Raw genomic sequence first — 23,170 nt, 5'->3', positions numbered from 1 at the left:
AGACTATTTAAATAAAAATGAACGTTGCACAAAAAACAAGAAAGTCCTTAAAGAATCCTTAAAAAAGTTTTTAAAAAATTACTAAAATATTTTCACTTAATTAAAAAAATTCCATAAAAGATCTTAAGAAAATTCATAAAACATCCTTAAAGAAACCTTAAAAAATTCCTGAAAAATCTTCATAAACAATCTTTAACGAATTTCTAGCGTTTTACTAACACGTTAATTATTTCTTTCTACAATTGATTATAATCTAAATTGTTGCGCTCATTACGTAACATCAATCCTTGTTCTAAAGTGGATATCCTTGATCCAATTCAGTACAATAGAACGTCACAATTTCTCCATGGAATTTAGTAAGTAACTTCTGAATCATTCTTCCGTTTATCGTACTGCAGACGTGATGAATGATTCGTCGATGAAGAATGATGTACTTGCACTTAACGATTATTATGCAGTTTAGAATAATGATCCATGCTATTATATTAATTACTCGATGCTTAGAAAATAATCGTCTTATTAAATCAAATGCACCTATGAACTTCATGGTCTGAATATCGTTATGGCTAAGAAACTATGTAGGCAAAGTAATTAGTTACTAGTAATTAATGCGTGAAATAGAAGTATCTTATACAATAACTGATCGTATGAAGATTAATCAAAATAGCCTTTAGTATTCAATTAACGAGATCTTTAGCTATATTTAGATATCAATTTCGATACTTATTTGTCGTGATACAATTTTCAATTTCTTCAGTCAGAAAAGTGGAAATATTTAGTACAATAACTGAGTGTATAAAGATTAATATAAATACATCTATTCTTTAGTATCATCAAATTTAGTATTAATCAAATTTGATAGTGAAATTATATTTGCTGGACGATTGTAATACCTATGAGGCAACAAAATTTTCAATTTTCAATTTGTTTAGTGAACAACGTGCAATGGACAACTTTCAAATATTTCCCAATCGGAATCAGATTTTCCCTGATAAAAATACGAATTACAGAGTATTTACCTTATTCTGTTGGCACGACCGACGTGAGTGGTAGCTGGACGTTCACCAAGGTTAAGGTGGACGATATCCTCCATTTAGGTACGTACTGCATTCTAATAAAATCCTGTATCGATGAATAACACTCGATACTGAAAGGGAATACAAGCCTTTGATTGGCCAACTGCGAGACCGAGCCCCGTATATAATTCGATCTTTAGTTTCGTGCTTTAGTTTCCTTCTTGTCTTGCAAAGTGACTATCAAAAGGTCAATATGATTCCTTTGAAGGTATGTCGTCGCACTTGTGCTCGTTTTACATAAGAATAAATAAGAAAGCACTTCGTAATCATCTAAAAATGGGATCTTAAATGAGTGGTGTTCCTTAACAGTATAGTTATTACATTTATTTCTAAATGACGACTTTTATACATATATGAGAATATATAAATATTAATTTCCTTAGTGAAGTGCGATAAAGTGTTATTATAATAGTGTTTTTGACAGAAAAGAGTTAAACGATATAAAAGATTTAAAATAATGAAAATTATCTAAACGCAATGATTGTTCGTTAAAATTTTTGTTTTTCTTCCAAATTTCAAATATTAAATGTTACAATTTAATTTCTAATAATCTTTAGATACGTTCGTGTATTCTAATCATTTACAAAATATTGAATTAATAAAAGCAAAAGGAAGCGATAAAACATTTCGGTAAACATATGCTTTGATAATGTCAAATCGGTGTTCCTCACGTGATAATTAAATCGGGTTTTATAAGCGTTCGAACTAGAACGAAAAAGAGAAAATAGTCACAGCAACATGACTCGCGTGACTAACGTAAGAGAGGTGATTGTGTTCTCCAAGGTCCATATGTTTCACAGTAATGCTAATTCTAAAAACATGTTTAATGAACTTTGCAAATCGATCCGTTTTGGAGTGAATTTAAACGAAATAATTATTTAAACCAAATTTCGTGGCTGTGTAATTTATATCTGCTTTCCATTATTTGTTGGATTTTAATAGTTGAAATATAATCACTGCCTTACGCGAATTCTCTCGTTTACAGTGTTCTCTAATAACGAAATTAGTGGAAACGAAATCCCGGCCTTGGATTGGCTAACAGTAACCTTACGCCGAGCCTATAATTCAATCTTCAAGTTTGTACTCGAGTTTCGTTCTTGTTTTACGATTCGACAAACAGAAAACACGACTACGTGTGCTGAAATAAAAGTAAACTTAAACGATGCATCCAAATGAAACTGTGTATTTTAGCTGCATATATATGTTCCTGCTTCTTCTCTTTCTTTTTTTTAACAAAAATAAAATCACAGGAGAAAGCGAAAACGTTTAACATCTAACAGTTAATATTTCAAACATGTTTATTTAACGTTTTGCGAGATTTCTATATTCGAGTAACGATAAGACATTTTGCTTTTTACGGTATAATTAATTTATATTACCAGGTAAAAACTAACATGCAAATAATATCATACTTTCTATCGATGACTGTCGTTTACTGCAATTACCTAAGTTTGCTATCGCGAAATTAAATTCGAGGATAATGTGCTTACCTTGTTAATAATTTCTTAATTGAGAATCTGATATACCTTATTAAATTCTGTTATATCGACAAACTGAATATTGTTTTAATAATATGGGAAGATAATTTTTTTGTCTTCAGTATCTGATTGAAAGCACATATAAAAGAGCGATAAAGTACGTTCAGCTTCAAAAATTACATTGATTTAGTCAGCAGAAACAACTAGGATTTTCCCATTTCATTTTAGCGTCTGCTTATAAAATGGCAATAATTAATTGTTTACAGATCATTCTACTGTTAACTATGGTTGGTTTGCTGAACTTATCGACAGTTGCGCCGGACAGCGCAGGAATCGTAGAGATGGTGAACGGATTGGCGTATGGTAAGTCAGTCTACTTACTTTCCTTTTACGTTACATAATATCAAGAAACTTCCTTAACTTTCGTTTCTCTGCGAGTAATTTGTAATTTTGCTATTTCTATGTGTGCATTATTGTTATAACTAACTTCAAATTTGATAAAAGTAATCAAACGTGTTTTCACATTCGATTGAATCACGACAGAGGACGACACTGCGTTTCGAGAACATTCCGCTCGAATTCCTTTCACTTTTATTATAAACAGTTTATCTTCTGAGAATCAGAGTAGAAGACCAAAAATTCCATCATATTAAGCAAGGTTATAAAAACAGGATATAAAAATATTGGACCTGATTATACATTTTTATTGCGTGTGATTTAGAAATCGTAGAGATTTCAATGCGCCGAGTGGAGATTTCAACACTTGCGTAGGCGATATCGACTGCTTCATGTTATATTGCTCGGAACGTATAAGATTTAAGTCAATATAAAAATGAAACTAAATTAAATATAAAGTTAGTTAGTATAATTGCTACTTCAAGAATAAAAATATTGTTTAATTTATTAAAAAATTATACGATAAAGTATAATTAATATTATCATTTTAATTAAACTTTTTATCTAATTTTAATTCGATTCACTTATTAGAACTACGATGTTTACTTACGAATTGTTATTTTCCATTATTTACTAATTATTATTATTTTATTCTAGGAGGCATTCCCTACGGAAGCGTAACTGGAATGCTGGCAAAGTATCCAGGATTCATGAGACAACAATTTAATTCCATTCAGGCTCGGCAATTAAATGGATTCGGAAATGTACAACCGGTAGTTGTCAATCCAAATTTTAGGGCAACGAGACTGGTAGGCGTGCATCCGCAACCTGTACAAGTTTACAATGCTCGTGGTGTCGTTGCTCCTGGCGTTGTTGGCACGATCAGTCACATAGGATATTGAATTCCATTAGTTATAAAAAATTTCTAATAAAAAGTACAAAAGCTTTAAAACTTTCATTATACATTCCAAAAACTTCATTATATTTATTGTCACGTATGATTGTATGTATGTGTATTTAAAAATCATAGTTAAATGAAACTTTTTTAGGTAGTGTCATTAAAGATATGAGAAATCGCTAGAATACTTTTATTCCTCTTTAGCAACTTGCTTCTTAAAAGTATATGTAAGGTAAGTATCCCTTCAATTATATGCTCTCAATCACTATGTAGCAAATGAAAAAGATTGATGGTGATATGACAAGTATATAATTCGGATGTGATCGACAACTTTCTATCTTGTGAATCAGTATTTCCGTAGCGTATACTGTAATTCTATTCCAAAATATTACTTTAAATTAGTTCCTTCCTGATTATACAATAAACTATATTATTACTCAATCTAAATAATAAATTACAATTCTAAGAATGAATCAAACGATCAATTGATACCATTTCTGTGTGTATCAATTATATAGATTCGATGATGATATTCCCGTATGAAATATATAAAACTGATCGACCATTTGTCGATTGCATTAGTTATCAGAAATTCGAGTAAAAAAATTACACGTAATTTCGTTTACGTATGAAATATTCAAAATTGATTGGACTTATATCAATTGAATTAGGGCAGAAGCGTTTATGGAGAGAAAGTATAAATGACATCGGGTACGGTGTATGCCTGTTAGTCGTCACGAGCTGCACGCACGATGCATTACCCTCTACACGTGAGTACCTATATGAACGCTAATACGATCCTCGTTGACAGAGAGAAAAAAAACCAACTGTTTCGTAACTGTGAAGATGATATTCGTCCTACATCGATGCACCATGCGGTAACGCGGCTACTTTCTTGAACCGTCAATCGAGAAAATACATTTTCGTTTCGTTTGCCTCTAACGATGTACACCGACCAATTGTTTCTTACATAATACCGCTACCTTTATCGTTTGTTAAACCTGTCAGATTGTCTTATCATATATATTTAATATAAAAAAATATCGTACCGGTACTTTGCATAAACGAACATCATAAATCATTAATAAGGATTAAAAATTAATCGCCGCACGATGTATCGTATATAAATTACAGAAGATGATAAAGTATAATAAATTTGAAACAAGTCAGTGAAACTTCTCGATTAAATTCCGTAAAAGAAGTTTGGGTACGCAAACCTCACAGATCTCAGAGTATGTAATCGTAAAATGAAATTGTCGCCGTTGATTCTAATCGTCGCAACAAAATCGTAATCGTTGAGTAGCCATGAAAATTTATTGCTATTTGCAAACAGTGTAGTGCACAGATGCTGTATCAGATTTACACGTGTCAGATAAATTTTAATGAATCGTTCTGCAAACGTCGTGTGTTAGATTCGCACTAATATATTCGCAAGTGCACGTCCTTGCGAGAAAAAAGGCTTAGACGTTGCATAATCGTGCTAATTACGATCCGACCAGAACAATATGAGACAGTATGCATGTACATCATGTTCTGAGAACGCGTTCCACTTGGAGTCAATGCAATTAACTGTAAACGAATATCTATCTAAAGCAATAAATTCCATAAAATCTTCGTCACTGATAGAAAGAAGAAAAAAGAAAACATTGATTGTCAACAAGGTGTTTTATTGTGTTATGTTTCCCAGACGTTTAATTAAGAGAACAAATGTGTGTGTTAAATTAACGGACATAGATTCATATCGATTGTTGGAAAATCCTTTTATCGTTCATGTCGAACGACAGTCGGATCGTTCATTGATCGGTTGCTATTGTTCAATGGAAACTTATATGTCAGCTTCGTTAGAAAATAGATGAAACGTGGGCGTTCTTCGGGTACAACTTTAGATCGCGATAGTGACCATTCATAAGGACTACGGCACGTATAAATCGTGAGTGACCATGTGTATTTTATTGCGATCGCGGTGTACGGCGCTTGTAGAAATTAACTTCGTGAATGAATAAACCATGAATGAAACGGGAATACAACTCCTTATTTGCTTTCTACGCGATTTACTTATTGCCGATTGATACGTGCCGAACAGATTTATGTACTTGGCTTCGTGTAACTTTCCGCTGTAAAGATCATTCGTTAATCAATTAATCGATCACTGATGATAATATATATACATTTATCAGTTATCAATATAATATAATACTTACACATACATATTTGTTGCTATCCAGACAGTATCAAATCAGAATTTAGCTTCTGGTAGATACTATTTGTTACTGGAGATTGATTTGAAAGAGAAAATATTTCTGAAAAGAAAGAATTTTTAGTACTTAGAAAGTACCTACTGATTTCTATAAATGAGTATCTATGCATTAGTAAGCTGATGTGCAGTCGTATAAGTCCATAATTACGATCATATGAAGAGTCGCGAATAATAAGTAACAATTCACACAATTATTTCCTTATGCGGACTGCGACGAGTGATACAATAATTGCAATCTATTTTCTTTGGTTCCTTTCATGCGTGCCGCACCTTTCACAATGCAATTTTAATGTTATATAACCGTGGTCGATTATTTTCTCGATCGTGTTCGCTCAGTTTTATTCTTGGAATTCTAGATATTTCAGGAAGCAACAAGTTTGCTACGATCAATTCGTTCGCCATAGGTCACAATCTCATGGATAACAGGTTCCATGAAAACTAAATGAGAAATATTGATGAGTTTCCATTGCAAGAGTGCTATATCTTGTAAACAAACACGAATACCTGTCATACTTTGATAACTGCTCATAAATAGCGACACGGGTTAATGAAACAAAAAATGAAAAAGTTATGCTTACAAATATTTATCAAAATTAAATTTAAAACTAGTTTATAGCGAACATCGTAATGTATTAAAAAATCATAAGTTATTTCAAACTTAATACAACATTTCTACTCACACTCAAATCTGAGAAGGTTGAAAAATTTAATCCAAATCCGACATCGTAATCGTTTAAAACATTAAGTCAGACCTTAATTCAAAATTTTTATTCAAACTCAAATTTAAAATAATTAAAATCCTAAATTGAAAGCCAATATTACAATCGTGTAAAAAAACTAAATACAGAGAAAACAGAAACAGAAGTGCTTGAATCAAAACATTTCGAAACTCAGAGACGTTCTTCCGCCTCCGCGATTGCCTGCTCGCAAAATTTTCACAATCGGCCATACCACGTGCAAACCAAGTGTGTCATGTATGAAACAGTGCGTTGATCTTCGGGTTTGAGCATGTAGCTTCTCCCATTGCATAATGAAAAATAAAACATCGTATTACAGAAAATTGGCGGGCACGGTATCGCGAGCCTCTCATTACTCGCTCCGTATTACGTAGTTCAAAGGGAAGCTTATATTTTCCTCATTTAAAAAGAGAAGGAAAGCCTTCATTCTTCCCATTGACTATTTTTACTTTAATTTTCATTGCAGATAACGGCGGTGATCGTTAGTCTATGGATTCTTCGGGACAACGTGAACGCGGCAAAAAGCGGACTCAGTAAGTCGATTATTATTCCGTTCTGGGAAACGCTTTTAAACATCACTATGCACACCCTTGAACTGCTTTTAGAACAATGACGATTATTTTTAGAAAGGAAAATTCTACGAGACGAATGAGATCAGTTTTATTTTATTAAATGCGTTGATATTTAGAATCGTTTGATATTAAATCGCGCCGATATTTGAAATTGTTCGCTATAAAATGCACTTGACGTTTACGAACCTTTAAACTTGTTTAATTACTTAGTAGCTTGTTTAAATTACTCTGTTTACTGGTGAGGAAAACTGCAAAGCTGCTTTAATGAATCGCGTAATTCGTTCTATCCTGATTTATTATGGTCAATGGAGAAATTCAAAAAGACAAATTAAATATATTTTGATCTTTGTAAGTATATGTAAATATACGAAATTGGCCAATCTTGTATGAAGTAAACGATGGCAGAAGTATTCGAACAGAGAAAGTGTAATTGACATCCAATATGATGCATGCCAGTTGGTCTTCATGAACGATGCACGCACGTTGCATTATCCACGTGAGTTCGCGAACACTAATAGGATCCCCGTTGACAGGTTAAAAAGAGCACTTTCGCAACTATGACGATAAATGACAATCTTCTTCCTACATTGATGCTTCTCGTGGCAGACGAGTCACTTCTTTTATATCTTTGAATCGTGACAACTAATTTATGATTTCCAATTTAAATGTTAAATAATATAGTATATGAAATGTTATCTTTAATTATGAAAATTTCTGATTTCTGTTTGTTCAGAATTTCTGTGGCATTTCGAATACTTTTAGTTGATGACGATTGTAATAATTAATTTAATAATAATAATAATCCAAACAGAATAATTTAGACAGACTTTCTATTTGCAAATTCGCTATTTGACGCAGAAGTAAATTTTTTAAATATAATTGTACAGTAACTCTTTCAAAAATAAGTATCTGTCTATTTAATTCCTATTTTAATTCAACTTGCATGCTTTTAATCCTCATGGGCACAATTATGCTAAAAAATTCTTCACTAGTAAATTTTGTAGTACACGTGTAGAACACGGATTTTGCCGCGGGCAAATTTTTTCTTCCTTACTTTCGACTATTCATCACACTCACAATTTCCTTATTGCGCTTGGTTTAGACTTTGGGACTTTTTCTAGTTACACTAAACCATGTTTGCATTGAATGGTGTCTGTTTGCCTCTGGCTATACTTCCAGCTTCAGCCTTCCACATCTACTATCGTGACGTTTATCCTTACATCCGTAAGCTGTGACATCAACATACTGTATTGACCCGAACATTTGCTTTCTTGTAATTTGTCTCGAGCGTGTTGTAACAGGCTTGAATATCAAATTAACGAAACCACTAACAAAGATACTAGCTGTCTTTTCAAAGCCTAAGATCCACGCGATAAATATGTAAAAATGTAAATGGCAAAGGTTGAGATACATAATAATGTGAAGTGATTGTATTTATACAGAAAATTTCGAATTAATAAAAAAAAAAAAAAAAAAAAGAAACTAGAAAAAAGCTAAAAGATCCCGTCAAACAACATAAAAAGATAAGTTAATTATTTAAATTCTGAAATTCTTTAAAACTATATCGAACCAATAACATCTAAATCGTTTTGTTGCGATATAGGTACCGAGGTATTGACGTCTTTCGCCAGGAACATCGCGTCGGTCCTGTCAACGACCTTGCTAAACGATTACCAGGATCCACCATCGAATCAATCATCGAGTAACCTTCTGAAAAGAATCCAGGAAACACAATTTTCCTTAGACATTGGCCGTACTCAGCCAGAGAGTTCCGAAATCTCATCAAATACTTCTTTCAATCGTTTTCCGCGATATACTCGTGAATCTTCTTCAAACGAAGGAAAACAAACGTTCCAGAACAGTTTCTTAACGAACACACCCCAATACTCAAAATATTACAATTCAGAAGCGTACAAACCATACGAATTCGCATCGAATCGTGATGCGCGAATTTCTTACAACCAACTGAACGTAGAAACACCTGGGAGCGTCAATAGTGGTACGAAAGATAATTCTATCGACGTAAATATTAAGGCAGCTCCTCTGCATTATTCCAATCAGTACCAGCAACCTTCAGGATTCAGATACAAATCTGAACCTATACATCAATTATCTAACGCAAATCACTATGCTCAGTTTGACCCTCAGCCGAATTATCATCATCTATCGTCTCAGACACCTGTTAATTCTCAGGAATCTTCAACAACCGAAGGGCTTAACCCAAACGATGAAAATGAGAATACTCAGATCGCTCGAATAACTCGTAGGCCGTTTAACTTAAATTACCATAGTCCCTTTACCACTCCTTATTATCCATTTCATCAACATCCAGGATTCTATTCTCACCATAGGCCCATCGAAGGTGAGAACCAACCTGTGAACCCAAGTAGTGGGCAGTATGAAAGTAACCCGCCTAGATTGATCAATGATCAGAATCAAGGCCAGACCGCTATAGGGGGATACGATTACAGTCCTCGTTTTCATCATAAGCAACCTTATTACGATGGTTTTTATCATGGATTTCCTGGATTTTACCCTGGTCCTTTTAACGAGTCTTTTTATCGGGGAAACGTGGAACAAGGTGGTGGTAATGGAACATATAGTCCTTATGATCCTTATAATCCGTTTTATTTTCATGGTTCAAGGTTTGGTCCTTATGTTCCTTACAATCAACCCTATTATCCGAACTTTAATGGGCAAAGAAGACCCGTGGAACCACAAAATCCACCTGAGAATCAAGGACATCCTGAACAAATAACATCACCAGAAAATGTACAAGGTGATGTCAATTCTACCGGATATTATCCTCCGTATGGTGGATATCCTTATGGCTTTCCACCATATGGACCCTACTATGGTGGTTTTAATTTTCATTCCTATCCTTTGGCACCGTTTCATGGGTTACCTTATCGTTTTGGCTTCCACAATTATCTATTTCCAGGAATCAAACCTGTACCTTATTTGAATTTCTATCCAAGTAGTTATCCACTGGTTCATTCTTATCCTTTCGGTGGATATTATCCTTATTATAAACGACCTGCGATAACTGAGAAACCTGAACAAACGGAGAAGGCTAATGAAAATCATAAAACCGGGTCAGCCCCCAATAGCGAAGCTGAAATGTTGTCTGAAAGCAAGTCGGAAGAGGTTCGATCTCTTACTTCAAATGGATATAAAAAGCGCGCTTCGTTTGGACTTGTGACCAAAGAAAGAAATAAAGTAGCGAGTGATCGATCGTTGAATCAGTTATCTTGATGTCATTTATAATTATCACTAAATTGTGGATTTTTATACAAAATATATTTTTATGGGTATAGTTAAAGAAATAAAATTTAAATATAGATTTGTTTTAAGAATTATGACCAGTATTTTATTTTACATATTTTATATATATCTGTATATCATATACATTCTAAATTTCACCAAAAACTACAAAAAATTCACAATATAAATATTGTAATATGTTAGTATTTATGTACTTAATGTAAGAAACATTTGTATGTATCGATCATTAATTAAAGTATTATGGACATTTTCTCTTTCCTTTGTAATTTCCTTATTATTTTCGCTACTACTGACCCTCTCCAAATTCTTTTAATAACATCGGTGACGCATACATTCTCTCAATTCTGTCAATCACATTGTTGACACGTATGATGCGCTCCCTCAATTGTTTCAATCTCACCGGTGCATTGCCGCAACTATTTTATTTTTGTGTTCATCATTGCAATCAAAATTCACTATGAATTTCATAATGAGTTTGTTTGAGTCAATTTTATTATTTGGATTAATTTCTGTGAGTCAATTTTATAATAAAAATATTTTATTACTTCTGCGAAGGAAAACGAGGAGGATAAACAGAATGAAATAGGCAGGATAAACAGGAAAAATGGAATTTCGGTGTGCAATAGCAAAATGATCCTTCTATGATTAAAGATATATGTCCTTTGTCTTAGATGATTGCAACAAATATTTACCTAGCGATTCATTAAAATAGTCACTTTACATTCATCGAATCATCGAATTCTATTGGAAACGGCAGCGGAAAATTTTCAATGTGATTATAATTACGACCTGTTCTCAGGTCGCCTCCGACGTTGGAAAAATTTAATTGAGGTCCAACAAGGTGTTCCGACGACTTAATTGAGAATTTATCTGACGACTAATCCGACGACACGTGCCGTAACTTGGCATTGCTCAACGAAACGTTCCCATACTTATGATATACAAAAAAGTTCCCATAGCTCTAGTTGGCCTTATCCTGCAATTACACGCCGTGCCCATCACGCATGCCAACTATTACGGTCTAATAATTTTCGTGACCTTCGTAAAGATCTCTTATATACGCAAATGTGACCTATCAATCGATCATTAAAGATGACACGATGCAATTAAGAACTCGACATTTATAATATGTATGGAAAATTTATATATGCAAAAACGTAGAGAATGAAATATGATATAGAAAAATATATAAAATATCAAATTTATAATATTTAATGGCTGAAGTAAATCTTTATTTAGATTGAAAATTTTTATTAATTGTATCCATAAAAATTTGTGTAGCACCCTTAATCCAGTGATCAAAGGTAAGAGATAAAATGACAATTATCCGTTCAGAAGAATCAATCGAATCCTGATTGTCCTCCAATGGATCATTTGGTTCCAGAACGGTAACAACGCAATAAAATTGATATATTGTTTTCCCCTCAAGGTGAACAAATCGTGATACGTAATACGCGGAAAATCCTTCATCGTTCACAATATTGCCGATCATAGATTCTGGGGAAGTATTTATCGTGAAAACAAGAAAAAAGGATCACGTAACTGATGGAATTAGATTCTGAATGTTTTTGACGCGATGATTAAGGCGAGGCTGATTATGTGTCATGCAAATTAGCAACAATATCGCTGGCAATAGTTTAATATCACTCAATAACGAAACTGATTTTACATACATATATATGTATGTATGTTGGTCATTCGAGCAGGTTTTTACTTGATCAGTTGTGAAGATTACGAGTCACGACTGCAAATGCTCAACCAAACCAAACCTGTTGGTTACAATTTGTGCACAAAGTTATATAATTAAATGGATCGATAAATCAAGCAGCAAAACACTAACGGAATACGTGATATGTCTGATGCATATGTAATAATTGCACGCGATAAACGAAACATTCGACATAAAGAAATGCAGCAGGTATTTACGAATCGTGAAGTCACGCAATTCTTTTCCAGAGAAACAAAATGATTATTCATTGCATATATCAATTACGCGATTATGTTATAGAAGATGTGCTGCGCATTTCCTCGAGTCATCGATGAATTTCAATACGGTGTAATATACTTTCGATTATATTATATACTTTACCGATTCGTCCAGTCCATTGAAAGGATTCGCTGAATAATTTAAAATAAAAAATGGAAGGAAAGAAAGGAACGAGAAAAATTCATATACATTCGTGCGAACACCAGAATATCTTTGATTCAACGAAGATCCAGTTGGGCAACGTTACGCTCAATGAGGCTTACAAGTATCGCACATTAACTGCAATTAATGACAGACACATCCTCGGTTCCATGTGTGTCGCAACGATCATTTTTTTTTCTCGATTTCGTCCCGCGACCCATACCGTGTAATTTCACCATTTTGTAACGTGTTCCCCTCTTCCACGCTCCTGTTACACAACCCATAACTTTTCTTCTTTCTGTCTCGATCACGATACCCACGATTGCATCTTCTTTCGTCGCATCGTGCATTCGTGCACACACTGCCCTTACTCGGGTAATAATTAAATTATCCAACAGCGTAGAAATGACTAGTTGAAAATCTTGTTTTATTCAATAACTTCTACTATCTATTATTAGAAGATGATTAGGTAAATATTAATTATTAATTCGTACACTGACACAATTCTGACTATTTATCTTCTGAACCTTAGAATTACCAACTGATAATTTTTCATAGTAATTTTATGAATTTGCAGCTCTTATGGGGCACTAAATGATTTTTAAGCTTTCTAAGATTTAAGATCTAAGATTTTTAAGACACAATATGGATAAAGCTATGCATAATAATTTCCTATGCATTGCGTATTTTCTCGCACATTTTTTACGTCGATTCCCTCAATTTTATACTTTAGAAGTTTTATTCCGAGTTTTAATTTCGGCGCTTTATTCTTAGTTTTATTCTCAGCTTCATTAGCATATCTTAGTCAGATAGCTAATTCTAGCGTTAGTTATGAACGTTAGCAAGCATTATCGTTAGCAAGTTATTTTAGGAACAGCGTTGATTACAAAGTGACACAGTAAACCGTGTAAATCATCACAAGAATGACAAGAGGAATAGAAATTCATACTATTAAAATTGAGATCGACACGAACACGATAATTTCAGCTGTCATATGTCAATTCGAAATACATGATTCGCTTCTAATCACGTTATATTCTTGCTTTGCAAATGCATGAGATTTCCAAAAAGAAATCCAATTTTCCAAATCGAGTCGCCAGTTCAGGTCTCGAATAATAAGTAAACCCATTCTTGTCGCGGAGGACCAACTAATTTAGCGGGTCCACGGAATTTAGAATGCAAATATCACGACAACGTTCTTCTGGGTAACGTATTCTTCTTTCCAGGTACGTAAGAGGCATTGGGAAATTTAATGGAAGGTTTCTCAGACGAAAAGCGTAGATTCCTCGGCAAATTTGGATGTCAAGGCACTGTTCACAGGGCGTGCACACGGTTGACCACCCCGAAACACCGTTGTTGCATCGTCTGTCTTTCATAATGACGTGTTGCATTCGCATAATCCCAGAGTAACAATACCAGTCTTTGCTATTAGTGTTAACAGAGGGAAGCCAATACGAAGGCTGGGAAAATTGCTGATGGGGGCCGTGGCGGAACTCGCCTTTGTTATAAAAGAAACGGAGACCAACGTTGAACGGACAGTGGTACACTACTGACAGATCGGAAAAATTAGTGCAATTCCTCGAGGAGATAACAGGTGTGTCAGCTGACAGAGAATGGCTTGCTTGAAACTTGTGAGTAAAGAAATCATTATGCCCAACAAAGAAATAAATTGATCAATTCCATTAAAGATAATTTAATTTTTGAAAAATCACACACTAATAGTGCATTCTAGTACTAAAGTGATGAAATTTTGAAAAATGTTGATCAATTTGATTTGTGAATAGCGTTATCCACGTGTATATATCATATAGGGGAGAAAAAAATTAATTTTCACTCGTTATTAAATTGATAATTGACGCTTAAATATTTTATTTCTTATTTATTTTGAAAATAATATGCAATCACTGAATACTGCAAGTATAGATGGTTTTCTATATTCTATTTCGACGAGAGAAATTTTTATTCAAATTTTGTTTGGAGTATTTCTTTTTTCCCTTCATAATGCGACGAGACGTAAATGATTTATACATCTTCAGGTTATATGACTCGTTTTTCGTACTGAGAATTTTTTATAGTTTTTAAGAAGTTATATCTGGAGAACATCGTAAACTTAAAAGGAGGTATTACATGGGGAAAAAATACACAGGTAAACAAGTGTAAAGGAATATGTTAGTGTATAAACGAATTTTTTAGAAATATAGTTTCGTGGAATTGAATAATATATAAGATTTGTGACATTTATTATGCATGTATATAATGCATGTATATTTATGCACATTTTGAGGATGATGTTTCTTTCTAGTACACAGTCCTGCTGCTGGCTGTCATTATTGGCATCGTCGCTGCGAAACCAGGATACTTAGGTGGATACTACGGCGGATATTATCCTTACATTTATAGCTATAGATATCCGTTCTACGGATATGGCCACGGATTCGGACATTATGGTAAGAGTACAGAATGCATGAAAAAATTTAGAACGCGAAAAAAGTGCTTTCAACGTCAATGAATTTTTTGTAAGCTTTAATTGACATTCCATTAAATGTTATATCATGTGAGATTTTATATTTCTAACTATATTATAAAGTAAATTTTGTTAAATTTTTATTTGATTATTGCTTGAGATCCTTTCTAACAATTATTGTAAAATGGACAAAATATTCATCGACGTTGCACATTCACGAGCAGAATTATATATCATAAAATGAACAAAATATTCATCGACGTTGCCCTGTCATCCTAATCTGCTTTTCCCCTTAGGCTACCCCTATTATGGTTATGGTCACGGATTCGGTCACTATGGCTATCATTAATCGAAAAGACGACTGTTTGGATACCACGATACCCAAGGAAGAAATATTTTAAAACCGATCTATCCTCGTACATTCGCCAATTTTATAATCGAAATCTTCTTTTATACAACAAGCTTTACTGCAAACTGCATTTATTTTCTATTAAATAATATTCTCGAAGTTCTAGTTTTTGCTAAAGAAATGACGAAGATGTTTGTCAAGTAAGTGACTTGAACTGTAGTTGATTAAATTTTATACTTTCATCGTCGTTAAAAATGTTGTGCAAATGAAACAAATAAAACGTAGATTTCAGTGAGATTGTCGTGTCTGGAATATCTTATCATAGAGCCTTACATAAACCTTTTCTGTTACACAGTTCTTTACGAATAATAATAATAAAATTGTAAACCTACTTGTTTCGTGAAAGTATCATTTAATATAATTTTTTTACATATCAGTATCATTACGTTTGCTTACGATCACTTCTGCAAGTGGACAAGAAAAAGGAAAACGAAACTTTAATAATAATAAGAATACATATATATATTTGTAATAAATATTACAGTGCATTTCGTGAAACTCTAAAAATCAACTTTTAATCATAACATTCATTACTAAAATGAAAACGAATTCCTTGAAAAAAGAAGGTTACAGTTACAAAAGAAAAAGGAGGAAATATAAATAAATACATCATAGCGTCTAAATTGAGCAAATACTTAAACTTAAAATTCATTGCATGATAAAGGACATTAAGCGTAAAGTAGTAATTTCATAGAGTTTCATAATATTAAATCATGAACTGGCGACTGATCGTGAATCACGAAAATGCAGCAGAGAATGTGACAGACACAAAAAGTGAGAAATATGACACTTTTGTGTCTGTCACAAGCTACCTGATATCGGAGAATAAACCAATGTAATTTGAAATGGTCGAATATTTTGAAAACATCGAAATAAAATTCCACGAAGTTTAGTCGGTATCTTTGTCTTGGAAATTAGATACTAAAGCGATATTCATATGTATGAATTCCGACGTTCTGCTTGATATTACGAAACGTTATAATACTTGTTTGAAAAACTTCGAATTTGTTGCAATTAATTCACACAATGTAGAGAAGTTTCAGAACGATATTGTCGCAAAAGTTAGAATTTTGTAGGTGAACATACTCAACGTTAAAGTCATTAGGGTCTGACGTACTATTTTATTTGAAAGATCAGAGATAGACAAAGAAGAGTTAATTGTTACGGCTTAAAAGCATTTTTAGTCTCAAGATATATATGTATGGCCTTCTAACGTCAGATGAATGGTCGGGCCTACATAATTTTTTCGACCTTTTTAAAGCTATATTTTATATATCAAGTCTTCCAGGTATTTTGAATACGAATATTTGTGATTCAAGGAAAGTTTGCAGAAAAAGAAAGTGAAGGATACTAGATGAATACAGTTAAAAATCTTTAATGGAACAATGATTAAAAATATTTATACTCGGAGTAAAAGATATAAGAATATTCGGTGTCTTCAGTTATAAATTTTATTCAAGGTTTTACTAATAAACGGAAATATTTTATTCATATAAGCAATTCCCGTTTGATACTATATAAATTAAGCAAAATGTTACCGAAGTAACTAACAGCGTAAATTGGAGTTTTCAGAAAAATCTGGAATAAATTCTAAATTTCATAAAATTGCACAAATATGTATATTTCTGAAATTTTGTCCAAGATCAAATAAAAATGAAACTAAAATAGCGATACGATTAATAAATGAAGGAATCCGTGATGTCTGAAGAAGTGGCAAGCTTAGGTAAAGAATTGTGCACAAAATAACCCCAAGCTTTAGCACTTTCGCCAAGTGATCAGCACCTAATTGTCAACAACAGTCACTCCTGGGTTTACCGTGAAACGAGATAGAATTGATACATTGTAGAATCGATGGTGTTTGTGGGAACCACTCGACGGTTCAGCAAGGGTTAATAAAATACATAGTATAATGACTGACTACTAGTCAATGAACATATTTAGTATATTGAGTTCATATCAATATGTTGGTATATCATTGGGCATATCATCTAATATGTTGATCGAGTATTTAAGCGCAATAATCGACAGGACTTGTAGTCTCTCGATTGAGCACTATTGACGACGCTGTATACTTATATCTTCTACATCAATTCATTTATTATGCAACTTTGTTTTCGCTTTAATATAGATTAAATTATAGTAAGACTACGGATATTCATGCAAGTTCATATATTTATGAACACAATTAAAAGAGTAGGATTTTTAATAGAGATTCTTTTATCTATTAAATATTATAACAAGTAACTTTGAATATTTTATTTTTGCATATTACATTTTTAATTTCCCATAAATGGATAAAACTCAATCTAAATCTCAATCTATTTTATCATATATATTACTTTTTATTTAGCAAGGCAAGCAAAAAATGTATCAATATAAAAACTACTGCTGTTCGATTTTTTTATGATTGTGTGTGTTGAATGAACGTTGTCCAAGTTTCTAATTCGTTGGATTTCCTAATTTCCAAGATTCACAAATCGTTAGGGACGAATTGCATAATATGAATATTTTATTAGCTTATCGAACATCTTCAAAGTTGTCGAAATACCGTTGCCCACGTTTAATTAAACATTATTTCCTAGATGGTGTTTCTAGTCCTATCTAAAAATCTTTATATTACCGACTATACGTCAACGAATGTATAGAATTCTTCTAAAAGATGTTAAACATTATTTAGCTGCTTTTATCAAAGAATCTCGCCTAATAATAGCAAAAAGTATTGCAGCTAATAAATACGGGTTTAATTATAATGATGGAAGATTTGGAAATAATTCAGCATGGAAGAAGTTTACAAGCAGCATGTTGCTGAAGCCCTGTTTCTATGCGTATTTCTGTTTAATTGGGCAACATCCGCGCGATTAAGAGGGAATGCATCTGCGGTGATCCGTATGTGCAGGTGCAGAGGTCATTCACGATGTTTCAGGTCGTCCACACTTTTACTTTGCTGCGAGCAAACCGCAATAAGTGTGACTTTAACATCAACATATAACATTCATTAGTAACAATTTACGTCCTTATAGAACACGCTTAAAAATATATACATTTATCTTTATTATTCATATATATATATATAATTTATGTATGTATGTATTATGTATGTATTATATGTATAACATAACATATACATATATCTATATTATTTGTCATTGATCTTAAAACAAAATAATTTTGACTCCAATATATTTGTTCATACTTAAGGTTAACAATCTTCCTTTTATCCTAAAATGATCTACTCTACAATGAAAAAAATTGACTGATCGTTAGTATATGAAAAACACATATATCAAGAAAAAACTGTGAATTTATGGTGTTTTGCATTTGTGAAATCGTAATGAGATGACGACTTCGAGGTTGTCGCCTCTGTATCCGGAACGCGGTATCTTAAAATAACGAAACGAAATCCGAGCTAAGAATCCAAGATTTTTAATGTATCCTAAATGCCAAAGTATCAAATTGTTAGCGTTCATTCAAATAAGACGAATACAAGATGATGGAGGAAGGAAAGAAATCTAATGATAAATTTACGATTATACATATCGAAGAAAGAAACAAGGATGAAAAATAAAAAGTGAAAAAAATGTTATATAATCTTTTTATTTCGTGTGGCTATATATACCTTATGAAATCGACTGTAAGTAATCACTTACGTCACTTACACGTCAGGTTTGCCTTGATATATTGGAGATTCACCAATGATATACTAAATTGTTATAATAAAAGTTGTAGGGTTATCTTTTCGTATCGCATCGTATCTTTTGTAAATTTTTTAACACATTCCTTGCTACTGACGTATATGTTGTGTCGACTCAGTTATAATAAATACAATATAGCATTGATATAGCTGTCGCGTTTTGGTCTCTAGGGATTTGGATGATTACAAGCGTTCTTCTATGATTATTAATTATTAATTAATTTCCTTATCGATTCTACAAATAGTTATATAATTTTAATAATTGGCATGTTTACTAATTTAACTAATTTCTTTTTTATTCCTTATCATTTCTTTATTGAATTAGTAATTCTACGTTAACACTGTATCCTATAGTTTTAAATTGCATTGCGTCTTAAAAAGAAATTCTTTCAAGAAATATTTCCCCTTCGTGTAGTTCTCCATCATTGCTCATAACTCAGGTTATAGACACGCTATAAATCATGTTACACACGTAATACCAGGGAAAAAGTGCTTATAAACTGGATATCATATAACCTGTTAAGAAATAAAAATTTCATCTAAAATATTAAACAGAAACTTGGACCATAATGTATGTTTCTCAAAAATCGATGCGTAATCCGATCTAGCCTTGAATTTGAACGGTTAATTTACTTTAACGGGCCATGATTCAGTCCAGAAAATATAAGCATTGACTGTAACTATTTTATCCGACATAAGGAAACGATCCAAGATCGAATGAGCCTTGATTACGACCTTTTCTATGGTCAATGTAACTTCTTCATTCAGGTGAAAAGTAAATAATAGTAAGAGAAAGGATAGGTTTATATGAAGAAAGGAACTTCATTCATGCGTGGAAATCAGGATACGACCTCAATATTAATGTCTGAAAGGGTAATTATAATTTGCAGGGCCTCCTTTGTTACTATTGCTTCCTTATGCAAAGACAAACTATTTGTTGATTGATTATCCATGATTTCTTTAATGCACAGCAATTCTCATACCGATCTTCTCTCGAAGAATAATTCGAAAAGAATGATCACGGTAGAGTAATTTCGATAATAAGAGCACGAGGGTTCAAAGTCGATTTGTACTACTTAAAACGCGTCCCTCTTTGTTCTAATTCTTTATTGTTATAATCGTAGGAATTCAGCCGTTATTTGTGCAATAGGTTGGCGCAACTACGAAGAAATATGGTTAATAACAGTGAAAACGTTTATGGTGATTACTGTTGTTGTTAGTAATTTAATCTAAAGTTCAGTTTACGACTCCAACTTGAAGAGAGAAATCATGAAGTCGAAGTCAGAAAAGAATTTTTGCTGAAGATTTAAGAGCATGTTGCGGAAGATGTGCTATTATACAAAAAGATCCGACGAAAGCACGTTTACTTCAACAATTTGTATAATTCGTAACGTTATGTACGTGTATACATAGATAATATGAAAGAATTCATTATATCGTTCCAATTTCTGCTTTTGCTTTCAAGAAGAAGTTGAAGAATCAAGATTGATCAACGATTGCAGTAGGGTCAAATATCACGGTTTATCCAACCTTCGATTCGTTATCGAGTGTTAGATCGATCAGATCTATGATCGTTACATCTATTGAGCGAAGAGTGACTCGTATTTTCAGATTCTCTCAAGGTTTCATCAAAGGGAATCTTTCACGTACAACGTTTTATAATCAGTCATTATGAGTAAAGAACGTGATAGCGTCGAATGGACAGTTGCCTAATAGAAACTGGATAGTGAAACTGAAGTGGCGATTTCAATCAATAATTTCGCATTCTCGGCATCATTATATAAATATATATTAGTCGCTATGGATTTACATACACTTATCTACTCGCCAGTTCTTAATGCAATTTAAGGAAAAAGTAACCCAGTTTAACGAAATAAATAAACAATTTCAAGGAATTAACTCTTTTGCCTGTAAGTAATTAACATTCGTTCTAAATGGTTTAAATAAGCCATGCATTTCATACAATTCGAATGAATTAGAACTCTCAGATGTAGTTACGACCAATTACCGGTTTTCGAGCGCTTATTGTATTATTTGTCGGACGAACATCTTGGTTACGGTAACAGGGAATGGCGACATCGGTAATGCAGGTGCAAATATATACGAGCATACGGATCACCAGGGACGGTGAACTCACGTAGCGTTCACGATGATTATGGTCGATCGTCGAGCATCATTGTGTCCGAGGTTCTTCACCTGCTTGAGAATCTACATGAATCTCGATGACAGTGATACGAGTGAGACCTTGCGTAATATAGATTTTCTTATAATCGTCTATTTTACACGGCAGTTTCGTGGAATTTTAACCAATACTTCGTAGAGGATATAATGGATCTAAATAACAAGTTGTCGAGTTGAGAAAGTAAATATAGTAACTTTCGTGTACTTTTGCCTTTTTGAGAATACGCCACATCTTTTACAATATTATTTTCTATTCCTATTTAGTACTAAGATTAGATCAATTATTGACAAACCCGGATCTGATTCCAGGATTGCAGAAAGCGAACGAGGAAAAATGCTGTCTCGTCGATTTATTACAGCATAATTATGGCAGCACTTACGTACACCCTCTACACCAGAACAGAGTCTTTCATTCTCTTGAAGAGATAACTTAATTACCCTCAATTATTCAGATAGTATGCGACGGTAGACATTCTGTAACCGTGGAAGTCGACGCTAAATAATTGGGCGAGAACGAGCGGGGGGATGAAGTCTCTTCACTGTTCGACCGCGCTGTCCGCGAACAACTTAATTACAAAGTGTTACGCAGTTTCTAGGTGGTGTATTATGTGATTACGATATATTACGTGTCTACTTTCTACGGTCGTTTTAACGAGATTCGTTTTTACAACTTTTTTGAGAAAAATTCTAGAAAGACCTCAAAAGTATAAAAGAGTAAGTAATCATAAAATATCAGTGGTCGGTGAAATCTTGACGAATATTTCGAGTGAAGATAGTAATAATATAATTAGATGTTTTGCATATTATACCGCATTTAAATTAAGAGAATTTAATCAAATATGAATACGTTCGATGCGAAACCCTTGATCAAGCAAAAATCTGATCCACAAGTATCTTATGCGTAAGTCTACTTAATAGAAGTACACCGTTCGCCCGTTAAACAATAAATTTCATTTTAATGGGTGGGTGTAGCAGTAACATAATCTCAGATGACGGTGACTCCCACCATTGCCAGTGTAACGAACGAACGTGAATGTCCTTCGATCGTGAGCCTGCGAGAGTGAAATTACCTCATCCCGTAATCAGAACAGAGTTTGTGACCGCATCGATCGATCTCCCTTTAATCATCACGTGTGCGCTACAAAGGAAACCACGATGTCGAATCTGCTAATCGCTGATTTACTTCTTCATCGAAATATGTAGCCGTTGCCGCAAAGCATGGTGAACATTCAAGACGAATGTCCTTCGGTATCGGCGCACGTTAGACATCCACGAGGATAGTCAAACGCGACGTCGGACCTTTTCAGACGACGTTGTACATCGTCCCGTCCTTCTTGCTAGCCAACGACTCTCACTTTCTCCTTCTCTGTCTCTCTTTCTCTCCTTTCCTCCCTCTACACATTTCAGTCGCTCTAGCTGCCGGCCGTTGGTCTTTCTTTCTCTTTCCACTCTATTCACCTCGTCTCACGAACAAAACGAAGAGTTACAGCATCCTCCCGTGGACGTCGGTTCGCAATAATCGCATGGACCGAACGTTTTACCCCCACCAGTCAATCGGGTGAATCCTATAAATGCTCTCCACGTTCCTCGAGACGAAG

The 23,170-nt window shown here is 33.5% G+C and overlaps 3 protein-coding genes across 3 annotated transcripts; all 3 read left to right on the top strand.

Annotated features, from left to right (window-relative positions):
* Positions 1-1,199: 1,199 nt before the first annotated feature.
* LOC100740591 lies at positions 1,200-3,908 on the top strand. Its single transcript, XM_003490936.3, has 3 exons — positions 1,200-1,284; positions 2,821-2,917; positions 3,608-3,908. Exons 1-3 carry the CDS (start codon positions 1,270-1,272, stop codon positions 3,850-3,852), a joined length of 357 nt encoding a protein of 118 aa, XP_003490984.1. The 5' UTR covers positions 1,200-1,269; the 3' UTR covers positions 3,853-3,908.
* A 675-nt stretch (positions 3,909-4,583) lies between these two features.
* Positions 4,584-10,722, top strand: LOC105680982. Its single transcript, XM_012387728.3, has 3 exons — positions 4,584-4,618; positions 7,309-7,375; positions 9,018-10,722. The coding sequence occupies exons 1-3, from the start codon at positions 4,601-4,603 to the stop codon at positions 10,667-10,669; spliced, it is 1,737 nt and encodes a 578-aa protein (XP_012243151.1). The 5' UTR covers positions 4,584-4,600; the 3' UTR covers positions 10,670-10,722.
* Positions 10,723-14,301: 3,579 nt separating this feature from the next.
* LOC100740468 (shematrin-like protein 1) lies at positions 14,302-15,642 on the top strand. The gene is made up of 3 exons (XM_003490935.4): positions 14,302-14,458; positions 15,130-15,274; positions 15,588-15,642. The coding sequence occupies exons 1-3, from the start codon at positions 14,441-14,443 to the stop codon at positions 15,638-15,640; spliced, it is 216 nt and encodes a 71-aa protein (XP_003490983.1). The 5' UTR covers positions 14,302-14,440; the 3' UTR covers positions 15,641-15,642.
* The last annotated feature ends 7,528 nt before the right edge of the window (positions 15,643-23,170 follow it).

This window comes from Bombus impatiens, unplaced genomic scaffold (genome assembly GCF_000188095.3).
Source record: "Bombus impatiens unplaced genomic scaffold, BIMP_2.2 scf_0487, whole genome shotgun sequence".
Lineage (NCBI taxonomy): Eukaryota > Metazoa > Arthropoda > Insecta > Hymenoptera > Apidae > Bombus > Bombus impatiens.
Note: the sequence above shows the minus strand (reverse complement) of the source record. Positions and strands in the feature narration are given on the sequence as shown.

Excerpts from the sequence above, each read along its gene's own strand:
- LOC100740591 (XM_003490936.3), top strand. Across the intron at positions 2,918-3,607 it reads GGTGAACGGATTGGCGTATG|GAGGCATTCCCTACGGAAGC; the intron begins GTAAGTCAGTCT and ends ATTTTATTCTAG.
- LOC105680982 (XM_012387728.3), top strand. Across the intron at positions 7,376-9,017 it reads CGCGGCAAAAAGCGGACTCA|GTACCGAGGTATTGACGTCT; the intron begins GTAAGTCGATTA and ends GTTGCGATATAG.
- LOC100740468 (XM_003490935.4), top strand. Across the intron at positions 15,275-15,587 it reads CCACGGATTCGGACATTATG|GCTACCCCTATTATGGTTAT; the intron begins GTAAGAGTACAG and ends TTTTCCCCTTAG.